General features: G+C 36.9%; 1 protein-coding gene across 1 annotated transcript; it reads left to right on the top strand.

The window, feature by feature from the left end:
* The first annotated feature begins 7590 nt into the window (after nt 1-7590).
* Nucleotides 7591-8265, top strand: LOC136030828 (craniofacial development protein 2-like). The gene has a single exon (XM_065709873.1). It carries the CDS (start codon nt 7591-7593, stop codon nt 8263-8265), a length of 675 nt encoding a protein of 224 aa, XP_065565945.1.
* Nucleotides 8266-15927: the final 7662 nt, after the last annotated feature.

Genomic DNA, 15927 nt, shown 5'->3' with positions numbered 1-15927 from the left:
ATATGGCCAGGGACGTTCGAATTCGAGTTTCAAGGGGAAAAAAGTTAATTGGCTCTTTTTTTGGACAATCAATGTTTCTTTGCGCAAATTGAGGTCACCTTATCCCAAGGACTTGCAGCCTGTTCCAAGTCTATCAAACAAACTTTTTGTACCAGTTTGAAGAGTTCATGCCTCCTATTTAATATGCATATGGGCTCCTTCTGTCTCAAAACTTAAGGGCGTAAGTTTTAGATCTTTCGGAAAAAAGCTATGTCTTTTTTGTTTCAATGTCTCTTTTATGCCTTGTATTACTCTTGGCCCAAGCCCAGAAGAATACACGTTTCGAGCCTATGAGCGAAACCATCCTTTTAATTATATTTGTTTGTTTTTTTGGATGGGGGGGGGGTAGTCAAAAATGCTTTGATTTACACAATATTTTCTTCTGAACACAGAAACTTAAAGCTATTAATTTTCAAAGTTATCTTTGACAAAAAATGTGGAGCTATTTCTTGGCCACGTCAAAACCTTCTCTCCTTCCATGAAGTGTATGGCTCCTCTAGTCCAGGCAGTGATTTTTGACAGTTTTAAGGCAATCGAGAAAAAAAAATTAAGCATCATTGTTCTGGCTCATTTTTAGGACCCTCCTCACAATAGATTGTTTGTCCTTTTTAGTGTTCCATTATTGGGGGAATCTGAATTCTCTTTACAACCTTTTCTTAAGTATTGCGATCCCATTATCCAAAAACTTTAGGATCTAAGTTCCAAGTCGGTCATAAGAAAATCTGCCCTCTTTGGGCCTTATTTTATGGGTGTCATTGCTTCCTGAGGTTGCCAACCGGAAATATATGTAATATTCTTTTGGCCCAGGGACTGCCAGTTTTAGGATTCAACGATTTTAAGAAAAGTCTCTTGGACTCCCATTGTAGGGAAATCCAATATTTTATTCTATTTATCTTCTCCATTGGAGAAATAAAGGCCAAGTGACTTGAGAATAAATATACCAAAGGTTCCCCCATTTTTACTATAGAATATGTCTAAGCAATTAGTAATTCATAGAATTTACAGCCCTTGCCTCAGGGGCTGTTGTGAGACCCTTCGACGACCATTAAAAAATAAGTTTCCTTTCGTTACGTCTTGGGGTCTACAGGGGGCTGGATAGCAAAAAAGTGTACGTAAGGTGGTGGTTGGCTCCATTTATTTTCGATCCTTAAAACAACGCTAGAGATTTTAATTTATAATAAAATAAACCTATTCCCGGTTTTTACGCCCATTGCTTATACCAAAAAATAAAACATTTGCAAGGCATAAATCTAAATTATAAATGCCGATACTAAAGCATTGGCCTGGATAACTGACCTGGGCTAGTCCATCAAACAGTTCGTGGTAACGAACTGTAGTAAGGAGCGACCCGGCTCAATAGTAACCAAAACTCTAAAAAATTGAATTTTGGTACCAATAGCTACATCAAAAGAATTGCATTTTAATGCTGATTTTAAATATATAAGTTTCATCAAGTTTAGTCTTAACAATCAAAAGTTACGAGCCTGAGAAAATTTACGGTATTTTAGAAAATAGGGAAAAACACCCCCTAAAAGTCATATAATCTTATCGAAAATCACACCATTAGATTCAGCGTATCAGGGAACCCTACTGTAGAAGTTTCAAGCTCCTATCTATAAAAATGTGGAATTTTATATTTTTTGCCAGAAGGCAGATCGCGGATGCGTGTTTATTTTTTTTCTTTTTCCCAGGGGTGATCGTATCGACCCAGTTTTTTTTAATAAGAAGTTCTAGTGCCCTTTCTAGTGACCAAAAAAATTGGAGGGCACCTAGGCCCCCTCCCCCGCTAATTATTTTCCCAAAGTCAACGGATCAAAATTCTGAGATAGCTATTTTATTCAACGTAGTCGAAAACCTTATAACTATGTCCTTGGGGACGACTTACTCCCCCACAGTCTCCGTGGGAAGGGTTACAAGTTCAAAACTTTGACCAGTGCTTACATATAGTAATGGTTATTGGGAAGTGTACAGGCGTTTTCAGGAGGATTTTTTGGTTGGAGGCACGGGTTGAGAAGAGGGGGATATGCTGGAGGAACGTTCCATTGAGGAATTCGTCATCGGGGAAGAAAATTTCCATGAAGGGAGCGCAGGATTTACTAGCATTACTTAAAAAAAAAAACAATGAAAAAATAAATATGAAAAAGTTTTTTTCAGCTGGAAGTAAGAAGCAGCATTGAAACTTAAAACGAACAGAAATTATTACCCATATGAGGGTCTCACCTCCTCCTAATACCCCGCTCTTTACGCTAAAGTATTTTTAGTAATTTTAACTATTTATTCTGCGGCTTTTGTGATTCAGGGGTCATTCTGAATTGGGACAAAATTTAAGTTTAGTGTAAAGAGCGAGGTACTGACAAGGGGGAGAACCCCCTCATATATGTAATAAAAACATGAGAATACAAAAGTTCTTTACGTAAGCTAATTTATAAGTTACGTATATCTTTTACTTATAAAAGATTCGTAAAAAATTAAAAGTTCTAGTTGCCTTTTTAATTAACCGACAATTGGAGGGCAACTAGGCTTCCTCTCCCGCTCTTTTTTCTCAAAATCATTCGATCAAAACTATGAGAAAGCCATTTAGCCAAAACAAACAAATATACAAATTTCGTTTTAATTATTCCTCTGCGGAGAGCCAAAATCAAAACATGCATTGATTCAAAAACGTTCAGAAATTAAATAAAAAAAAACAAGTTTTTTAAATGAAAGTAAGGAGCGACATTAAAACTTAAAACGAACAGAAATTACTCCGTATATGAAAGGGACTTTTCCTTCTCAACGCCCCGCTCTTTACGCTAAATTTTTTTACTGTTTTAAAATTTAGAGTTAAGAGAAAGAGTCAAACTTTGGCGTTAGTTCATATACGGAGTACTTTCTGCTCGTTTTAAGTTTTAATGTCGCTCCTTACTTTCATTTAAAAAACTTGTTTTTTTTTATTTAATCTCAGAATAGATGCATCTGCGTTAATAGCAGGAAATCGCTGGTAGCGTCAGCTGAGACAAATTGGATAAAAGAAAAAGTGGCTTCTGTCAAACCGGCTTGAAGCACGATTCAAACCTAGGGTCCATACACAGGACAATTCTTAGATGACAGTGGATAACGTTGATATCACAGAATTGGGTATAATTTTAACACTACAAAATTCTGGCTGTCTAAACTTTGTTTATAAATGATTATTTAAAATTAATAGAGCATAGCGTCTACTTGATTGAAGAAAATCGTAGTTTCAAAATTCATAGTTACTCAATAACAAAAGCGATCAATATGTCAGAATTATATACAAAATGCCAAATGGCTTTATTTCTTGCACAAAAAAACACTTTCAGTAAAGTAATAGTAAAACTTCAACGTAAAGAGTACGAGTGCGATTAAGAAAGTGGTTACTTATTTAAAAATAATTTTAAGTTTTTTTGATAAATTCCCTATCTTTATTTCAAAATACAACTTTGTCTTTGCTTAGTATGTTCAAGCTCTGAAATTTGAGCTTTCTGAGCTTGGGCTCATTTGTCAACTCTTGATGCTCAGGTTTTTTTTTATATAACCGTATTGGTCAATCTGATTTTACTCTTCATTTTATTCATCTCTTCTTTGTGAAAAAATTAAGCTCTGCAATGCATTTCAACAATTCAGTGAATACAGTTTATTTCTTGAATTCCTAAGTTCCTCCAATATTTTAATCTTTTTCGTGTAAGGTAAATAATATATAAGTGAAACTTTGGAGATCTTGCAAGTACATAATCAAAAAGCAACCTTAAATTAGCGAATAACCTTGAATTAGTAGAGATGCTAGGATTTACTCTATCTTCTACTTCTCTTTTGGACTGGTCAAGTAGTCAAAAATCTTCATTAAACGTAAGAAATCAAACCATCGGTATAATATTGATCAATTAAGTTAACTTCATTCTTCATTACCGGTTTAGTTTTTTGTTATGTTTTTACAGTTTTTTCATTCAAGGCCAAATTTTTCTTGTTTCCCTTTTTGGTAATGACAAGAACGTAATTGTGATATGGTGCACAATATGAACTGTACTGATAAAGATGTCGTATTTATTAAGAATATTCAAGTTGATGACATAGCAGTTTTAGTGTTTTCCTCAGTAGGGAAGAAAGGGCCTATTCAGCAAATACGATGCACTTATGATTTCTTTTTAGAATATCTTAATGATACCGTAGAAGATTCATATAGAAATACTAACTTTCAATATCTTTTAGGATAATCGGTAAACACTTTTATGAAGAAAAGTTTTTATTCCCATTAGTATTTAAATTACGTTACAACAATGACTCCAGACTATTCTTAAATAAATAGTTCAAGACTTTAGTTTAGTCACATCCATAAGACTTGTCCAAAAAACAAATATGGTTCATATTTTATGTCTAACTCTGCTGAACGCACGAATTAAAAACTCTAATATTATATCGCTTTTTTATCAAATGAGAATGTTTAAAAGTAATAATCAGTACAGGTTTTCGCTATTTTAGAAAATGGAAGATATTGTCATTAAAAGCAATTCGTACGTCTTCGACAGACTTGATGTTAAGAAGGTTGTAATATACTGTATTCGACCTTGATTTGATCCAGTGGTTGCATTCTGAGAATTTAATGGTAGCTCCCTCTTAACGGTGGTAAGGCTTTTGGTTGTGGGTATATTTACCACTTGCTTTAGGTGTAGACCCCTGCATAGGTATTCGTATTTCATTTCATTGGGATCACCAAGGAGTAAAATCCCGGCGTTTGAGAATTTCGAGAGAGCAAAATCGGCACTGGCTTGAAATTTTGCAATGAACTTTCGTCGAATCCCCGCATGCTGACCTAGGGAGTAATAACTTAGTTGATTTATTGTTGCAGCACTAATGAACGAGTCTTCAATCAGCTTTTTATTTGAGTGCTGAGGGGGCATTGGTTTTCATGAAAAGAAGTCAATTCATGCTCCATTTTAGCTGTGCGAGCCTGTCGAAGGGAAATTTCTGACTGAAGTCGGGAAATTTCATGCTTTTGCTTTGTCAGTTCCTGATAGGAAGTTCTAGGCTCAGTCGTGATTTTGTTGAGTTCATCTTGAATGTTTGAAGCTTTTGAATCTTTCTCAGCAATCACTACGTTGTTCTTACGAATGGTCTCACGAAGAGAGGCTACTTCCTGATTGAGCTAGACACAGTTAGTACATGAAGGGGTACTCGAAACTTTAGAACTTGACCTGGGTGTACTGTTTCTGGTGCCTCGAAAACAGGTTAGATGAACTTTGGGTGCTTTCGCCTTGCTGAAAGTTGGGGTTACAGTAACGTCAGGGTTTTACTTAATACTGTTTGTGGGCACAGGAGTAAGCGGGACACTTGCTGCCTGACAGGAGAAGCAAAGTCAGTCAGGTTCGGCTTCACGTTCTCCAATTGTTATGTTGGCACATTTGACGTGTATCCACTGAGAACACTGCACTGTATCCACTGTGTATCCAACTCAGTGTGTGAAACCTCAATGTATCCACTGAGAGAACTACACTGAACTGTTCTTGTTGTTGCTCTTATTCTACACTCAGGGCAAATAAATACAGCTTTTGTAGGTTTGCCCATTCTTTGATAAATCAATAAGAAAACAGTGGAGATCAAGTGAGAGGGGGGACTGTAATAGCCAAACTAAAAAAATATTTTTTTGACGACAGCGCAATGATAGGAGTGGATCTTCAACCAGTAATGACTGGCAAGGTCAGGGCAGGCACTGGTTCATCCTTAATAAAAGTCTTTACTACAATCCCGCGTCATCACTGAAAGCCTATCATAAGTTTCGAAAGTATTTACCACGGCACTTTTTTCCCAGGATCACAAGTCCATAAGTCCTGCTTATTACGGTCACGGCACAGTGAAATGAATATACGTCTTTCCGCGACAAATGTAAAAATTAAAAAAAATTACGATCAGATGTTTCGCTTCAAATCGGAAGTGTATGGCAATAATTTGATTAAATCTATATCGATGTTTTCAATTTCTATATTTGTTATATGGATTTCGATATATCCCATCAGTTCTTTGCTCAAATTAATTAAGTCTTCGTTTTGTCAAAATTCAATAACAGAAATTGTAATTAAAGAATATTTGGCATACTTTTTCCCAAAAAGTGAATAGTATCAAACAAATTTTGATGACATAAATGGACACCACAAAAAATCTAGGTTTGAAATTACACGGGCTCAGCCTCTAGATAAAGAAAAAAAAGACAACTGGCTAATGTCAGCAATTCAAAATCAGCAGCATTTCAATGTTTTCCCTTGAGAATTATTTGTGCCTTTGAGTGATTAAACAAAAAACAGGTTTTTTCAATTAAAAGTAAGGATCAACATTAAAACCTAAAAAAACAGGAATTGTTGCTTATATGAGGGGGTTGCTCCTATTCAACATCTTGCTCTTTACGCTAAAGTGTTTTAGTACTTTAAAAAATCTTCTTATTGGCCTAACTAAACGAACTATGTGTTTCATTTATTGTTCGTAAAGGATTGGGATACTAAGTCATAACTCAGCGTAAAGAGCGAAATATTTCACAGGTGGCATCCCCCACAATACCACCATTGAAAATTCCGCCAGAGAAAATTCGCCTCCCGGAAAATGACTGCTTACTTCCCAATAGCAAATACTACATGTAAATAATAGGAAATATGTTTTTATTCTTTTGAGCTGTTGTCCTTGCTACATTTGTCTGACCGCAAACATTTCGTAAATTCTATGTGTAAATTGCACTCCAAAGGGAAATAAAAAAAATTTAAAGGACTATTTTGTATTAACAGACAGTTTGATTGCTTTTGCTATTTTGGAACTGAAACTCTATTTTTGGGAGTTTTCATATGAAAATTAGTGGGTGATATCGGTATGAGGTAAATTCTTACCGCTTGCACATAAAAAGAAATACTTGGTAAGGAAGATCGTAGGAAATTCTTAATTTCTCCCAATGTGTGGGGACGGGGAGAATGATATAATTACTTATTCTTATTTTATGAAAATCAATTATAAATATTTATTCTACTCATAGGCCGCAACCTCATGTGGCAGGTAAAGCCCACCCTGGGAATCTTAGTACCAAGGTTTAACCAATCTCTAATCAGATTCCAGGCCTAGGTCGGTTGGGCTAGTAACCCTCCACTCGAAAATTAAGCTCTACGAAAAGTGAAAACATAGCCTCGGACCCAGAATCTTTTTAAGATCTCAACCATCACCCGTCAACTGACATGCTGACGACGTCAGAAAGACTGACAGACTAAACCTCATGGACCAAATGGGGTTACGACCAGCCACCTAGAATTTCTTGACTCTGCATGTACCTGCGTCAAAGAATCTACTCTCCGAAGAACTTTGCAAGAATAAAGTGTCGATGGCAGGTCTTACAGAGACTCGTCTTACCAGAAGCGAAGAAGAACAGATAGGTAACAGTGACTCGTTGCTCTGGTCTGGAGGAAACACGAGAAGGAATGGCGTTGGCATTGCACTAAAGAGACCTGCAAGAAGGCCTTACTTTTACACGAAGCCGTATCCGACTTATTAATGAAGGCCCGCTTTGGACACAAGCATACCAAGATGACCGTCATCGTATGCTATGCCCCAACCAACGATTCTGATGATGTGACTAACAAGGATTTCAACTCTGCTTTGTCCAGATGCCTTGCGACAGTGCCCCCCTCCCATGACATAACTGTTCTCCTCGGTGACTTCAATGCGACATTCCGTGATGATATGGACGTTTGGTGCAGCACAATTGGTCCTTTATCCCCCGACCCACTTAACAAAAATGGACTTTGCCAACTTAAACTGTGCCGATCTCACGACGTTTGCTTCGCAAACACATACTTCCAAAGTGAAACTATCCACCAGTACACTTGGTATAGTAACGACGGTCTCACAAAGAAGATGATTGACTGTGTCATCATTTCCAAGCACTGGAGATCATCAGTGAAGAACCGCAGAACTTACAAATCAGCAGGGCTTGGAAACGCAGAGCACAGAATTGTGTGTGCCGATTTCCGGCTTCGCCTCCAAGCAAAACGATTGGAAAAAAAACCTGTATCTGCAGATATTGGGAAACTAAAGGTTCCAGATACTCACCTGAAGTACAGTGTTGAGATATTGAATTGCTCGAGCCCCTTGGCTCACTTAATATCACCGAAGATCATTGGAAGCATTTTAAATCGCAGACCAGGGAAGCAGCACAACCACTGCTTGGCAAAAGGAGTTACCCAAGGAAATCATGGCTAACTAATGAAACACTGAAAGTCAAAAAGTAAAGACTTCTTGGGGACATTACCACCACATATCGAAGGCTCAATGGAGTGTGGACCAGACTCATTCACTTGGAAAGAACCCAGTTTGTTGTAGGGAAAGCCAATGAGATCGAACTGGCAGCAAAAAAGAAAGACATGTGTAGCCTATTCGAGCATATCCGAAACATCACAGAAAATAAAACTCCCACCTTTGGTCCCGTCCTGTCCAGGGATGTGACACTTCCTTCTGATGAATGATCTTATCTTGAGTGGTAGAAGGACCACTTTTGTTCCCTCCATAACAAAAATATTCCGTCTGTACCTCCTAATGATAGTCCCAGCCAACCTAGCAGTCAAACTCCTGAAACAGATGCTCCTCCAGACGAGCCTTTCAACCCTTCTGAAATCGAATATGTAGTAAAAAGGCCCAAGAATAATAAAGCTGCTGGTATCTGTGGATTAAGCTTAGAGCTGCTAAAATATGGAGGTCCTGCAATGCTCCTGTTTCTCCACACCCTGTTCTCAACAATCTGGCAAACATAGATAATTTCCAAAAATTGGCGGAAAGGTGTCTTCAAGAAACGACTGCTCCAACTACCGGGGAATAACCCTACTGTCATTTCCTGGCAAACTATTTTCAATGGTCCTGCTGGATCAATGTCGGAATACCATTCTAAAAATCCGTTGATCGGATCAAGCTGGTTTTATGTCGGACCATCGAGCTGATTTTCACAATTCGACAAATAGTAGAGAAGACCACAGAGTTCCAGCAGAAAGCATTTGACTCAGTCAATTGACAAGCTATTTGGTGGATTCTAGAGTTGACTGGCCTACCTGAGAAATATTGCAGATTTCTCAACATGCTGCACCATGGGATGGAGAGCTGTGAACAAATAAACGGCCTGAGCAGCCTGTTTTTTCAAATCACGACAGGAGTGCGCCAAGGATTTGAAGTGGCCCCAGAGCTCCTCAATGTCATCTTAGATTATATTATGACAAAAACCACTTCCTGTATCAGCCTTAGGCTCAAATTCGGAGATCGTGCCATCACAGAGGGTGATTTTGCATATGACTTGGCCATTCTGGTGGACTCCATGGAGCAGCTACTGGAAGCGCTCCGAATTCTACAAGTAGAGGTTGTCAAAGTAGGACTGCATGCGAACTGGAACAAAACTAAAATTATGGCCATAGAACCGTCTTCTCCTACTGTTAATTCTCGAATTAGCCTGGACAGCACCACTGGCATCGAAGCTGTTCAAGAGTTCACATACTTGGGCTTTATAATTTCTTCAGATGGCTCGCTTCTCCCCGAGCTGTAAGCGGGATTATCCAAAGCGTCTTCTGCCATGGGCAGACTGAACCATCACCTCTGGCGAAACCGAACATCAGTCGTGCAACGAAACTGCGGATCCTCAACACCCTAGTCGGCTCTGTGATGCTTTACGGAGCTGAAACATGGAAAGTATCAGCTGCAACCCTCAAGGAAATTTACGTGTTTTAGTCGAAGAGCCTGAGGAGGATCGAGGACCTACGATGGTGCGACTTTGTCTGCAATGAGAAGCTTCTGCAGCTCACAAAGCAATCTTGGTTTTTGACTGAAGCAGCCGAGCGAACCTTACGATGGCTCAAGCACTTGCTTTGAATGCCACCATATCTACCCGCAAAGACGATCTACGAATTCGAACCTATCAAAGCAGTTGGAATCTACCTCGTGGCCGACCGAAGAAACGTCGGTTTGACAGCCTGTCCGAGTTCCTGACGATGGAAAACATCAGACCGGGCCAAGCGCAAATGCTCACTATGGACCGAAGCGGATGGAAGAGGCAGACGTCACTCTCTACGCCGAGCAGCGCCCGGTAGAAGACATAAGTCAAAGTAGGTCAAGTTAGTAAGAAATTAAATGGACTGAAAAAGGAAATTCGTTGATATTTTTGGGTAAAGATATTATAGCATTACATTATGGATATTATGTATATCATAGTGAAAAGTAGATATTATATATACATATGAATATGGGTATTATAGCAAATGGTATGCAATTTTCAGAGATAAAACAGTCGGGAAGGCCGGTTGGCTTGATTAGGGTTCACAGAGACCATTTTCTTTAATTAATTTGTTTAGTTTGCAAGTAAGGGTGTTCTCTGCTTCGTTTTTAAACTTAGATCGAACCAAAATACCATATGAAACATGGCACGTGAAAGTTTGTAGCGTCAACAAATATCAAAAAGTCTCATAATGTCCCTAGTAGAGATTTTCTATTACTGTCAATTTGTATGTTTGCTAACGCACATTACCTCGGTTCACTCCTTATATATTTCAACATTTGAAAAATATTCATTAGTTTGCATGTCTATGAAATGGAATAACTCATGTATAGAAACAATTCAAGCTACCTCCCCGTATTGAAAAGAGAATATATGCCAACTCTGTGTAACTCACGGTCGCTTCTGAAGCCCAGACTTCCTACGTGAGCTTAGATTTTGAAAGCCGTAGAACAACTAAAATGTTTTAATTTTCGAACATGCCTTTAGGTACCATAATACCTTTGGGGTTCGCATATTGCAGCTTATTTAGAGACCAAAAACATTATCAAAATGGAACACTTACTGTATAAATCAGAAACTCCTGAGTCAGTGACTCCATAAAATCTTTGGATTTGGGGTTAAGGTAACGTGTGGCTTCTAGCACTGGCAGCTGGACAGAAAAAGGCTCTTCAAACTCATTTAACGCTCTGTCCAAAACCTCGTAGAATTCTCTCCGGATTTTATCTTCCGTTGTTATGCTTTCAGAGTCAATGTTATACTTTCCAATTGTATTTGTCGTAAAATAGTCTCTTAATCTTTTGGATATCTTCTGAACTCGTTTTGATTTAGCAGGTATGGCTGAAGAGAGAGTACTTGTTTCCTACAGATCAGCTCCGATATTAATGCCCATTTCTTTAGACTTGCCGTATAGGACAAGAAAATACTCGTCATCACACATTTTCCTCAGTTCGTTCTTTGTTGCACTGATTGAAGTGCAAGCTTCTGGGATGACCAGATTTGCTGTCTGTAGTTGTTAGTAAAAAGAGGTTTTATCACTGCAAGAACTTCGTGAATGACAAGCAAACTGAATATGAAGGGAAACGACTCTAGCTGGCTCTGAAGGCCCGTAGCTTCTGCTGCTGCCTCCCTATCAGAAGATTCTTGAACTACTGACGCAACTACGAGTATGCAGTCATATCTAACCAGGATCTTAGCCACTAATCTATACCGATAAGATCAACGTTTCACTACTGTCCTTTCAAGCGTTAGTACAGGCACATTGGTAGTTTTCTGGGCCTCAATTAACAATTGGTATCGAGTGTCGCTGTTGGAGGCGAAACTGTAAACTGTTTGCAAAACTGAAAATACTGATGGAATTCTTTGCATTTTCTGCATATAATCACTGACAAGGTTAATTCTATGGGAATGACATTTTGTGAACACCGCTTGTTGTGCTTTTCCCGGAGACAGGTCTGTACTCCTGAAAACTCTCCGCTCATTTTACTGGCCCCGTCATAGCATTGTCCAACACGCTTTGACTAGTCAAGCCGATACCCTTTATTTCGTTGTAAATGAAGGCCGAACTCTAAGCGTCAACCTTGCGCATGTGGTAGCAACCTATGGCTCTTTCTTTGATTTTCAGGTCATAAACATAGCGTAGTAAGATCACGAGTTGTTCTTTTTTCGAGAGGATTTTTGTATCGTCAGCAAGAACGGCAAAAGATTTGGCTTCTCCGACTTCATTCGCTATAGAACTTTTAATTTCGTTTCCTATGACCTCAATGTAGTCGTTTTGGTACTCGTGTGACATGTAATGGTCATAGGCCTTACGAGAGTTTTTCATCAAGTCTGGGTTGATTTCCGTTAAAAGATGTCCTGTCTCTACGAAATTTTCTTGATTGACACTAGACTCTCCTTCACCATGGCCACGAAACGGAAGATCTTGCCGTCCAAGTAATGCTGTAGTTTGTAGTAGAGCTTTTACTTACTGTCTATTCTCTAGTATTTCCTTTTTTGTTCTTTGGAGAGGCATAGCGCAACAGATTTGGCCGCCTGCGTCTCAATAGCTTTAAACTGAATCAGAGAAATAGTGCATGCTTTGCGTCGGTCACTGCTTTCCTGCTGCCGTATTAGTTCAGAAATGCCTTTCCACTTTTTAAATCCTACGTCAATGAAAGCTCCAGCTCCATACCTTTTGCCAGATCTTAGCGAGGACCCACTGAAATGTCGGCAATTGAAACAGAACACCGAGTCCTGTTCTTTCGAATATTCGAGCCATGGGTGTGCCAAGAAAGAGGAGCTGTTAAATTTTCTTTTACGATTCCCGATGACAGTGGTGGGATAGTTAGTCAAAACTGGTTGGCAGGGGTTTATTATACGGGTTCACGGACAAATCGGTACTTACCGTTCTGGTAGCCATTTCCTCTGTTTTGGGCTCACGCAGATTTGTCTCCTCAGAAATATTTCTTACGTCCACGGTCTGCTCATTTGTTGATAAAACTTCGGTTGCCGGTGGCTTGTCCCTTGACGTCCCAGCATCACTATCCTAGAGAGTGATCAAGTTTTAATTAAAAATAAACTAAAAGTGTTGTCCCAGTTACTTCTTTTACCACTGCTTCACCGATGGTTATATTCTAGTTTACCCTATACTCGACAAAATTTGCAACTTTGATAAGATAAGATAATATTTATTTTCAAAAGGCTATTACAAGCTCTAATAGAGCTGAATTCGCTTCATATATCTAGAAAGAAAAAGCAAAACAAAGAAACAACTAATACAGCAGAACAAAAGTAGAAGAAACACTAATCAAGCAAAAGAATGGTCAAAAGAAATTTACAGCCAATGAAAAAAAAATGGTCCAAATACAAGAAATAAAATGAACATTATGTGATTAACGGCAAAAACAAAAACAGAAAGGGTGATGGATAAAAGAAAATCACAGTTTAGAGGGAAAAATTGCTGAATTTACATTCTCAGTCAAATACCTGTAAAAAAAAACAACTTAAAATCAAGTAAAATTAGTTGTTAAAATAAAATATTTACAATTAATGAAAGGATTGTGCCAAAGACAAGGGCAAAAGTGAAATAGAAGAGGGGGGAGGGGCTATTGATTTAAAATTTCAACTATGTGAGGGATGAACGCTATTCTATATTTGTCAGTGGAAACTCTTATTGGGGCAAGAAGAGGGATCTTTCTTGAAACAAAACGTTGGGGGCGAGTACGGGGGGGGGGGGGGTTGTGTATAAATGATCACTAGGAAAACGAGAAATAGTATGAAGGTGATGCACGACATTGTGGGAAAAACGCAAGGAAATGTGTGCTGTCCTTTCCTTAAGGGTGACTAGATTTGCTTTCCGAAGAAGGAAAATGTAAGGCACTTTACTCTCATTGAAAATAATTCTTAGGCACCTTTTTTGAACTTCCTCTATTCTGTCCGACAATTCATTGGAGATGCCAGGATGCCAAACAGGACAAGCTTATTCGAGGGTAGGACGTACAAAAGAGAGAAAAATCCTCTAATAATGTGATTTAGGACATTTAAGTTTATTGAGGTGTTTGAGGAGAGAAAATGTAGTATTTGTACGTTTTAAAAAATCATTAACGAGGTAATCTTATTTTAAGTCGCTTGAGATGGTAACACCTGGTAATTTCATAGTATTAAGGTCAATCTCCGAGGTTTGAAGCCAATGCTATTTTCCTATAGCAGTGAAATGCGTATTAACAGCAGACACGAGCAGATTCTTTGATGAAAAAATTATTGTGGCTTCATTGAAAGCTTTAACATGAATAGGCCGAACAAATTTGCATTTTTATTCTTTAGAGCTTCATAAAAAATTAATTAGTGGGGACACCTCTAATTTTTAAAAGTAGTAATAAAATTACTTTTGGAAGATGTAGAGAATTGTAAAGTAGCCTCTCGATTTGCCACAAGATTTCAAAATTTTTGGCCGTGAATTTTTTTTTTTATTATCATCAGTTTCCTTTAAAATTTGCCATTTAAGATATTCTTCCTTTACTATTTAAAAGAGTTGTACTAATCATACAGCATTGATTTTTTTGTCATTTTGTAGATCTTATACTGATTAATAATCCCAAAGATTCTTAAGTTTGTAGTTATGAGAGATGATTTTTAGCAATAATTCTTAGTATTCAAGATTTTCTACTTTCTCATTGGCTTAAGCACTCCTTAAGGGGTTTGCCAGAATATCATTAAGAATGTTGACATCTCCTTATTATTACGACCAGATATAAAAGGAAGTTGAAAACATGTATAATTGGCAACAACACCTTGAGGCAATATCATTTTTAACACCTCATACGAATGGGAATTTGTTAGGTTACACGGCTGTTACAAAGCAGATAAAATTATTGGCCTTTAAAAGTAAAGAAACACCGATTGTAGGCCTATAAAATGTATGAACATTATTTTTAAAAAGAACATCATTCTTAAAAACACATCATTTTAAACATTATTGGCCTTTAAAAGTAAAGAAACACCGATTGTAGACCTATAAAATGTATGAACATTATTTTTAAAAAGAACATTATTCTTAAAAACAAATCATTTTAAACATTATTGGCCTTGAAAAGTAAAGAAACACCGATTGTAGACCTATAAAATGTATGAACATTATTTTTAAAAAGAACATTATTCTTAAAAACACATTATTTTAAACATTATTGGCCTTTAAAAGTAAAGAAACATCGATTGTAGGCCTATAAAATGTATGAATATTATTTTTAAAAAGAACATTTTTCTTAAAAACAAATCATTTTAAACATTATTGGCCTTGAAAAGTAAAGAAACACCGATTGTAGACCTATAAAATGTATGAACATTATTTTTAAAAAGAACATCATTCTTAAAAACACATCATTTTAAACATTATTGGCCTTTAAAAGTAAAGAAACACCGATTGTAGGCCTATAAAATGTATGAATATTATTTTTAAAAAGAACATTATTCTTAAAAACAAATCATTTTAAACATTATTGGCCTTGAAAAGTAAAGAAACACCGATTGTAGACCTATAAAATGTATGAACATTATTTTTAAAAAGAACATTATTCTTAAAAACAAATCATTTTAAACATTATTGGCCTTTAAAAGTAAAGAAACACCGATTGTAGACCTATAAAATGTATGAACATTATTTTTAAAAAGAACATTATTCTTAAAAACAAATCATTTTAAACATTATTGGCCTTGAAAAGTAAAGAAACACCGATTGTAGACCTATAAAATGTATGAACATTATTTTTAAAAAGAACATTATTCTTAAAAACACATCATTTTAAACATTATTGGCCTTTAAAAGTAAAGAAACACCAATTGTAGACCTATAAAATGTATGAACATTATTTTTAAAAAGAATATTATTCTTAAAAACATATCATTTTAAACATTATTGGCCTTTAAAAGTAAAGAAACACCGATTGTAGACCTATAAAATGTATGAACATTATTTTTAAAAAGAACATTATTCTTAAAAACACATCATTTTAAACATTATTGGCCTTTAAAAGTAAAGAAACACCGATTGTAGACCTATAAAATGTATGAACATTATTTTTAAAAAGAACATTATTCTTAAAAACAAATCATTTTAAACATTATTGGCCTTTAAAAGT

The sequence above is a fragment of the Artemia franciscana genome, chromosome 9 (genome assembly GCF_032884065.1).
Source record: "Artemia franciscana chromosome 9, ASM3288406v1, whole genome shotgun sequence".
Taxonomy (NCBI): Eukaryota; Metazoa; Arthropoda; class Branchiopoda; order Anostraca; family Artemiidae; genus Artemia; species Artemia franciscana.
The sequence above is the reverse complement of the archived record's forward strand: the minus strand, read 5'-3'. Positions and strand labels throughout refer to the sequence as shown.